The 10,127-nt window shown below is 25.4% G+C and overlaps 1 protein-coding gene across 1 annotated transcript; it reads right to left on the bottom strand.

The window, feature by feature from the left end:
* Positions 1–1,134: 1,134 nt before the first annotated feature.
* Positions 1,135–4,577, bottom strand: LOC117173155 (glycine-rich protein 5-like). The gene is made up of 3 exons (XM_033361564.1): positions 4,460–4,577; positions 1,669–1,861; positions 1,135–1,349 (listed from the first exon to the last, which is right to left on the bottom strand). The coding sequence occupies exons 1-2, from the start codon at positions 4,499–4,501 to the stop codon at positions 1,703–1,705; spliced, it is 201 nt and encodes a 66-aa protein (XP_033217455.1). The 5' UTR covers positions 4,502–4,577; the 3' UTR covers positions 1,135–1,349; positions 1,669–1,702.
* Positions 4,578–10,127: the final 5,550 nt, after the last annotated feature.

Raw genomic sequence — 10,127 nt, forward strand, 5'->3', positions numbered from 1 at the left:
TTTGAAATATATGATATTATATATATATATATGTGCGTGTGTTTATGACTGAATAAATTCTCTTAATTTTAATTATACCTGAACTAAAAAAATTTATCTTTAAAAGGTTGATTGTTTTTGAAATTCTGTTTAAAATAAGCCCAGGGTGAAGTCAATTTTTTATTTTTCACGTAGATATTGCAAAAATAGTATTATTTTCAATGTTTTCTTAATTTGTTAATAACTTCCGAAGTAGTCGACATTTCCTTACGTTCTTAGGCTCATTTTGAAGCTTTTTTTCACCCTATAATACAGCTTTTAAGTATAAATCGTGAAAATTTTCTTTTTGAATTGCAAGAACTTGAAGTTGTAAAAAACAAGTTGGAATAATTGCAATATTATTTTTACAACAATATTTTTGTAAAATATATAAAACATTTAATTATGAAATTTCTATGTTATTTCCTCAAAATATATATTTCTTTAACTTTGATTCTGATTTGCCTTGAGATAAGATGTCAAATTTTTCCACCTTTTTTTATTACAAACTCAAGTTCTTGCAATTCGAAAAGAAATTTGTTACAATTTATGCTCATAAGCTTATTTTATACAGCATTTCTGAAACAATTAACCTTTTAAAGAAAAACTTTTTTAGCTCAGGTAAAATTAAAATGAAGAGAATTTATTGTTTTATAAAAAAAGTGGTGGCCTAAAATTTTGCACGGCATGGTACAACAAAATTTAATCGAACTATATTTAATTTACATGAGCTGAATAAATTCACAATACAGTAATAAAATACAGTTTTTAAAATTCAAAAATCGCGTCAAATACGTTGCTCAGAGGCCATACACATGAAACTTCCGGAATGAGCCGAAGCTAGCCGACCGAAGGAAAAAGATCCCGTTCGGGTTGGACACAGATCCACTCGTCCTCCCTACCCTGCTCCACATCTAAAATAACCTAACCTCTCAGGCTAACCAAAACAGACTCAAATGTTTAAGGTAACGGCCACTTCTTTACTTCTATTATTCACTTTGAATTCAATTTAAATTGTTTTTAATTCCCATGAATAATAATAATGTTTTATGAAGGAAAAATGAAACATCTGGATGTTTTTTTGAAATTTATTATGCACACCATTTTTTAAGATTAACAGACAGAAAACCCATGATTAACAAGTATTCTTTACATTATGATTAATTATTATTGATATAATTAGTTACCAATAAAATAAGTAACAATCAGGATAATAAAAGGTTCAGTGAGGAAGAAAAGTTGTAAATTCATTTTTCGTTGTCCCATTGTGGCTCAACAGTTTGAATTGATTCAAGCAATGAAAGGTTTCACGAAGAAGGTGCCGATTCATTCTAAAAAACAAAAATTGTTCTTGTACGTTAAGAAAATTACTATTGCTTATTTTTTCTGAATATTATTATTTCATGATAATTAAGGCATTCAATTTAAAAGTAAAAAAACTTGAAGACCTCTCTAACATCTCAAGGAGATTTTTCTTATTTTCAGAAAAACTTCATTAATTAAATTAAAAAATTGGAAAGTAAATTAAAACAGGTCCAGATCTCTTTGTACGGGAAAATATATTATTAATAAAAATATTGTATATCGTGTCTATCTGAAATGTATAATTATAATATGCCAGAATTAAAGACTTTTTGATTTTTTGCTTACCACTGCAATGGAAAAGTTGACTACGGCCACCAGTTTATCTGCCAGGGCCTTTTCCGCCGGTGCCCTTGCCCCCTCCGCCTCCAAAACCTCCGCCGCCGCCGCCGCCGCCACCGCCTCCTCCGCCACCGACAATGCCTCCTGCGCAACTGTCGCTACATCCTACGCCCTTGCCACTCTTTATGCTTGCCGCCATCTGAGATAATGCAATAATGAACATTAGCAAAAAGACGGAACTTTCTCAGGAATATCATGTTGAACGTTGAATGATTTTGAGATGTCTTTCATATGTATTTTTTCGGCATTTAATCTACAAAAAACAAAATCCTTAAATTGTAGAAAATATATATATTTTTTTAAAATTCTTTTTCTGTTGTGGAATTCGACTGTTTTTGATTAAAAATAAAAATATTCTCAGGCTAAAATGTCAACTATTACATTTTTCATTGGAAATTAAAATTTTTTTAAAACTGAAAATACAACTACAGTTATAAAGTAATATTTTGGCTAATTTAGTACACTGCTGTCCTGCTATAAAATTTCCCGTTACAGTGGACAAGGTGTCCAAGAGGGCAAAGCAGGAGCGTATAAAAAAGCGGACAGTACCCTTGGGGCTTAATTGTGTCGTCTGCATCAATATGTTCCAAAAATATTGTAGGACATTCGCTTCAGTTCGCTTTTAGTCACTCAGTGTTTAAGTTATGCGCGTCTTCTATAGCTACTTTTTTCAAAATTCGGTTTTTTGTTAATAACTCAGCTTTCTGTTAAGAATTCGTAAATTTTCTTATTAACTCACTTCCGTGGCTAATAATTTGACTAATTTGATGAAAATTCGTTGTTTTCAAAGTTGAATATTATTGTTTTTTAAATTGAAAATTTATCTGTTTAATTGTTGGTTGAAAATGGACTTTTTTCATTTGGAAGCTAAACCACTTGTTTGAAACTTCATGTATTCTGTTTAAAATGTGTCATGGTTGGTATTTTTTTAAATTTATCTTTTTAGTAGAACTTACCTGTTTTTTGTTTCAAATTATAATCTTTTTGGTTGAAATATGAACTTTCTATATTTAAAATGGAAATCTTTATTAATTCAAAGTTGAACTGTTAAATTTTTTTATTGAGGATTCATTCTTTTTATTTAAAAATGTTACTATTTGGTTGAACTACTTTGTTGGAAGTTCATTTTTTTCTGTTGACAAATTTTTGATTTTAATTTAAAATTTATTTAAACCAATTTCTTTTTCGATCCTCATCCTAATGAGAAAGGATTGGTTTTATGTAAAATTTCACTTTGTCGGTTTTCATCAAATCTCCACGTTTTCAGACCCCTAGAGCGAGAAAAAAACGATTTTTACGAAGGTTTTTGTCTGTCTGTATGCCTGTCTGTAGTCTGTATTCTGCAGGGACGATAAGTTACGAAAAATTGATCAGATTGGATTCTGTTTTAGTACACTTTTTTAAGGCCTAAAAAGAAAAAAACGAGTTCGTAAACCAGCTATTTTGGATGAAAATTCAAAAAGTGAGCGCATTTTCAAAATTTTCAAAACCACTTTTTTCCAAGATTAAAAAATTCTATGTACGGTTATTCATAGTACTAAAAAAAATTATCCTAATGACTTTTTTCTATGAAAAAAAATTATCAGAGTTAGAGCATTTTCAAAATTAAAAAAAAAACAACCAAAATGAACATTTTAAGCCAAACAGCGCATGATATGAAAAAAAGTCAAGAAAAGAAAAACGTGGACTTTTGAAAGCCCTACAAGTTTATCATAACAACTTTTTTAATTTGGTCAAAAAGTTGAAAATTCAAAATTTGATCGAACCAAAAATGATAAAAAATAAACAAATTCCATTTTTTGGCCAAACTATGCAAGATAAGAAAAAAATGAATGAGGTAAAATTGCGCGCCTTGAAAAGATCTACAAATCTGTCCCTAATCACTTTTCGATAGGACGCGTAGCTTTTGTTTTTAGTTTATGCAAAAAAGAGCTACAAAAATTTAATAATTATTTTTCATAGGATCCGAAGTTTTTGTTTATGCGTAAAAAATAATTAAATAAGAAAGTGAATTTTTTGATAAATGACAAAAGCTATGAAAAAATAAATAGACAAAAGTTACGATTCCAAAAAAAACCGAAAACTGATTAAAATTTGTCATTAATAATTTTTGATTGGACACGTAGTTTTTGCTTTGGACATAAAAAATAACATTTAAAATAAAAATATTATTTTTTTGAAAAATAGACACAGGGTACGAACTAAAATTAACAGACAAAAGTTCGCCTAAAAAGATCTAGAAATTTATTATTAGTCATTTTTAGATAGTACGACTAGATTTTCTTTCAACCGTAAAAAATAAGATTCAAAATAAAAAAATTTAATTTTTGGAAAAAGGATAGAAAAGGCGAAAGAGGACATAGAATTGTAATGGTATAAATTTATTGAAATTAAGCATGTTTCAGCGCAGCTTAAAATATAATTTAAAGAAAAATAAGAAACAAATATTTAAAATATTGTTTTTTAAATTTAACTACTTGCATGAAAGTTAAACTAATTATTTGTTTTAGTAATGCATGAAAATTAAAAAAAAAACTGAAAAAAGTTTTCAAAGTAAAAAGTTGAAAAAATAAATAACTAAAAATATGTTTAAAAAATAACAATATATTTAGAAAATCATTTTGGAGGAAAATTCGAGACAATAAATTTTTTGATGCCTTATTGGACCATCCTAGTATACAATACGTTTATATCATTTGATAATTTACATTTTCGAAAAGAAAAATGTTTGACTTACTCCGAAGACACAAAGAAGCAATAAGAAGATCGCACACTTCATGATTGAAGAAGTTGATATTTTTTTACTTTCAGCCAAACTAGAACCAGAAATATTTTAGCTCTATCTGGAAAGATGCCTTTTTATACTAAATGCTTACCTCATAAAATGTTTATTCAAATGAGGTGAGAAAAATTTATTGGAGAACAGTTGGAAAAAACAAAGCAGCATTATCAGAATAGAATCTTCGTCTTACTCTTCTGATATCAATATTTACTCTACGATGAGGAATAAGAAATATTTTGCGCAGATTTTTTAAAATTAATTTTAGAAGAAGATTTAAAAACATTTAACAACAATATTAATTTTTTGTTAAATCTGAGGCATTTCTTTTTGTTGAAATGTTTTTCACAAATTTTAGAAAGAATTCGAATTGTTTTGAAAATACTTTGAATTTTTTTTAATTTCAAAATTAATTTATAATTTGGAAATAATGCCAAAATTGTTTTAAAGAATCGAGAAGATTTTAAGAAAATTTAAGGAATAATTCGAGTCAGTTTAAACGACTGCAAGTTATAAGCTAAACCAAATTTTTCTTAAATTTTTGCAAAATTCTCTAAAATAATAAAAATTTATTTGAAATTATCTAGATACATTTTCGAATTATCTCAAATCTCAAAAAAGTTTTTAAATTTTTTTCAGGATTAGAATAAAATAAAAATTGAAAAGTATGAACAACTTATAAATAATTATAATTGATGAGAGGCCAAAATATTGAATTGCACAATAATGAAAGATTCTTTTAGTAATTTTAATGTATTTTTTTTTAATTCAATAAAACTTAATTGTATCGAAATTCTTTGGCTGAAAAACATTGTTTCAAATTATTTAAATTTAAATAATATTTCTTAATATTATAATTTAATAAATAAAAAATATGCACATTAAAAAAAGCTTGAATTGAATTTTGTTCAAGATTAATCTTAGCTCAAGTTTGACTGATAATTCATAAAAATATATCGATCATTCAAAAAAGTTTCTCGCCTAAAAGATTTAATTACTTTATTTTTAATAATTAATAATAATTGAAATCAATTCTTTCTTAATAATTTAAATTCAGAAATTTACGATTGTCTGGAACTTGTCACTGTGGGATATTGAGCAATTCGGCAATTTTATGTCCCGAATTTCAAACTTCGTGAATTTGCACATTCAGAGTTTTTTATGTTTCGGCAATTTTATCATTTCCGAAATTTTTTGTCTCATAAATTTTGTTTTTCAAGAATTTTACAGCCCTCGCATTTTAAATGTCGAGTTTTTTCAACCGTCCCTTAAAATCAATAATTAAATTAATTGATTAATTAGATAAATACAAAATTAGTCTTCTTTGTTAAAAATTCTTTTTTGTATGATGATTCATAATCTTAATTTAAGAAACGTTTTTTTTGACCTAACCATTTTATATATCAAAATAAATAAAATTGATCTTTTTAATTAAAAATGCATATATTTTGTTTAAATATCACCTTTTTACAGAAAATTAGATTTCAAAATAATATTTTTTTAATAATAATTCATAATTTGGGATCAAAAAACTTTTTCTTTGGTTAAAAGTTTCTTTATCTGTTTGAACGTTTTTCCTGTTGCTTTTAAACTCATTTAAAAATGTTATTAAAATCGTATTTTGTGAGAAAGTGTTCAAACTTCTTCTTAAAAAATTCGTCTCTGGTCGAAAATTGATTCTTACAAAGTTAAAAATTAATTTTCTTAAAAAGAAATATAAAAATTTTGTTTTTTGTTGAAAATTTGTCCTTTTGGGAGGAAAGTTAGCCTTTCTTTTATTTTATTTTCGTTAAAAAATTCATTATTCTACTGAAAACTGATGTATCAGGTTGAAATCTCATCTTTTTGGGTAGAAACTTATTCTTTTAGGTTGTCTTTTGTTTTAATATTTTTCGTTGAAAAATTAACTATATTGATAAAAGTTTATTTTTTTACTGAAAATTAATTTTTTAGGTAAATATATAACTATTAAATTTTGACGTTAAAAATAATTAATGTGCTTTTAAAAGTGCATCTTTTTCAGTAAATTAATCTTTTGGGTTAAACATTTATCTTTTTGTTTTAGAATGCATTTCTTTGGTAAACAAATTCAACTTCAAAATTCCTATTTGTCTATTGTGTATAAAGTTTTTTGAATATAAGTTTAACTATTTCATTTTTTTAAACTACTTTGTTAAAAGTGAGTTTTTCATTGAAAATCCATTTTTTAATGAATAATTTAACTATTTAATTTTTTGTTGGAAGTTTATATATTTGGTTAACAATTCTTTTTTTTCTGGTAGAAAATTAGTCTTTTTCGTCAAAAACTATTTTTTGTAAATCAAAACTGCATTTTTTAAAATTAAAATTTCACTATTTAAAAAAAAAATCCATGTAATATGTTAAGCGTTCATCGTTTTTAGTAGCGACTAAATATTGTTGTTTAAACGTTCTCCTTTCCGTTAAAAATTTAACTTTATTTGTGAGATATTAAACTATTTGGTTTAGAGTTTATTTTATTATTTATAACTAATTTTGTAACCAATTGAAATTTGATTATTCAATTATTATTGTGGTTAACAAAGTTTTTGAAAAGAATATAGATAATGCGTAGATATCCAAAGTCTTTTTCAAAACATACCTACTAAAATTGTTCTATACTTGATTTTTTCAGTGAAATTTAACCACATATTTGAGACAAAAATGTTAAAAAGAAGGTCGTATTGAAACAACAACAATTATTTCTCATTTTTTTTCCGCTCTTCACAAACAGATACAATCTCATTTTCTTTCAAAGTGCAATTACAAAACGAAGTTTAATAAACCTTCTAAAGTAAAACTAATATAATTTTGAATCATTTTAACCTGAAAATTAATTCGAAGATTCGGGGCATAATAAAAAGTTGCTATTTTGTTAAAAAAAAACTAACGAAAAATATATAAATATAAAATAAATAAATCAAACCACATTATGTCAAAAATAAAATTATTGTTTGAACATTTGTAAATTTTTTGGATACAAATACTCAACAAAGGACTTTTTATTAATTGGGTTTTCTATTATACCATAAGGCTTCAAAAATTCTCCAGAAAATATTGATTGTATTTTTGTTTTGCTGTACCAAACTTTATTTATATTTAATCATTTCGATTAATCTTTGGCTGAGACTTTCGATTTGAGAATAATCTTTCAAGTCTGATTGAAATTCATCAATTCATATGTAAAATTTTTATCTTAAAAATATTCTAACATTTTATTGAAAAAACATTCAAAAACACGTTCAGAAACAATCAAAATTTCCAGTTCTAGCTAAAAAATGATTAAAATTTTAAAATTCTTAGTTTCAACTTAAAATTTTACATCCTATTGAAAATTTTAGGTTCCTACTCAGAATTTGTTCAAATTAAAAATTCTCTGTTTCAGTTCAGAATTTATTTAAACTTAAAAATTCTCTGTAGCGATTCTGAATTGTAATTCTTTTGTAATTCTCAATTCCAGGAGTTTTTCAGGTATCTCCAATTGCTTCCAAATATAATTTTTTTTATAATTTAATTATTCAGTATCGCGTTTTCTAAATTTGCAAACGTTTTCAGTTGTAATCATGAATTTGAATAAAAAAACGTAAAATTGATTTTAAAGTCCATGAATTTAAATGATAGCTTAAGCAAATTTGATGTTATTTTCACACATGAACATATATTTACCAAAATAATATCGTAAATAAAATAGATTTTCCTTAAATAAGTAAAAATGATTTTAAAAAAAGAGTTGGAGTTAAATACGTTGAAATAGAAATCTTTGCTGCGCAATAAAATTTTATTTTTTCCTATGAATAAGTTGTAAATTTTGTCTTGTCAAGAAGTTTCGACAATATCAGAAGTCCAAAGAATGCGATTAAATAACAATTTTATTTAAACTATGACGGAACAGCCAAATTGAAGACTGGTTAAAAGTGTCTGATGCGAGGAAAAATAATGCCATAAATTGTTATATTAAAGCACAACCAAACATATTTAAATAACTAAGATTATTTTTATTTTTCTAACAGATACAATTGCTAATTTAGTTTCTCCTATTGAATAAGTAAAATCGTAAAATAAGATATACCTGCGAAAGTTGTATAATCATTGGAATAATATTTTAGCCTTCAAATTATTTTTTTTCAGGTTTTTTTTATTTGATAAAAGTGCAATTATAAAAACAAACTTTTAACAAAAAGTTTTATTTTGAAACAAAAAAGTAAATTTCCAACTAATAAATTGTTCACACATCAATATTAAGTCCTACCAAAAAAAAATTGTGAAACAAAATCATGAATTTTCAACAAAACAATTTAATAGTTAAATTCTGAGTTTAAAAGATTATTTTCAATAGAAAATCTAATATAAAAACTTTTTCAGAAAATCGTAGAATTAAAAATTTTTAAATGTTTTTTTCAAAAACAAAATTGTATAGTTATATTAGTGATATTCTTAGTTAAAAAATTAATTTCACTAAAATACAAACTGCTTACAAAATAATTACATTTTCAACCAAAAGATTAATTTTTTTTTAAAAAGATGATTTTTTAACATTTGACATAAATATTAAACAAAAGAAATGAGTTTTCAACTAAAATAATAATTTTTCAGCAAAAACATAAATTGAACAAAAGCCAATTTTTTACCAAAAAGCATGAAAATATATTATTAGGAGTTGAAAGCGTTTACAATACAATACATTAAAATTATAAGCTTTTAAATTTAAATAATTTTTAAATCGTACAAATTACAATTGGACAAATTTCTTCTTAATTCCAAAAATAAATTTAAGGTCATTTTTATATTAAAAAATGGAAAAATCTCAAACGAATCCGAGCTTCATTAGAAACTAAAAAAATGTTTAATCAAGATGAGGACTATCTGTATATACATATATAAGTGCATGCATGCATACATGCAGTGTGTGTCCATGTGTGTGTGTTTGTAAGCACGATGACTTTTGACAGAACTAATCTACTAGAGAAGGTCAAAACTTTCGAAATAACGCACGATATGAAGACGGCTAGAAAATAAAATTGTTTAGAAGGATTAATTAAAAAAATTGCAACAAGTGATCAAAAATTTAAAATTATAGAAATGAATTTCCGTTCAAAAAAATCAATATACTTTGCTACAATATTTGTATTTTAATAAGAAATTATTTTGTTTTGTTTGGCTTAAATATTCTACTGTTTGAAAAAAATTATTTTCTTCAGCTGAAGATTCCTAATTTTAGATGAAAATTCGTTTTGAACTATAAACTTAACTATTTCGTTTTTGGTTGAAAATGTGTAATTAAAATTAATAGAATTGATTCAGTCATAAAAAAGAGCTGAATAAATTCACAATACAGTGCGAAAACGCAGTTTTTTAAATTCAAAAATCGCGCGAAATACGCTGTTGAGAGGCCATACATATAAAACATCCTTGGCGAACCAAAGGAACCGAATGGAGCCTCTACAAAGTACGCGTAAAGACTCCATTGGGTACTCATTCGGTTCCTTTTTAAAAACTCGAAAAACAGCAAAATCAACTTTTAAATTGTTGAAATTCGGATTCTACGTTGAAATTGCCTATTGAAGGTCACAAAATAATCGCAATATTTTTTCCGAAAAGAGCCGAAGAT

This window comes from Belonocnema kinseyi, chromosome 5 (assembly GCF_010883055.1).
Source record: "Belonocnema kinseyi isolate 2016_QV_RU_SX_M_011 chromosome 5, B_treatae_v1, whole genome shotgun sequence".
NCBI classification, from domain to species: domain Eukaryota; kingdom Metazoa; phylum Arthropoda; class Insecta; order Hymenoptera; family Cynipidae; genus Belonocnema; species Belonocnema kinseyi.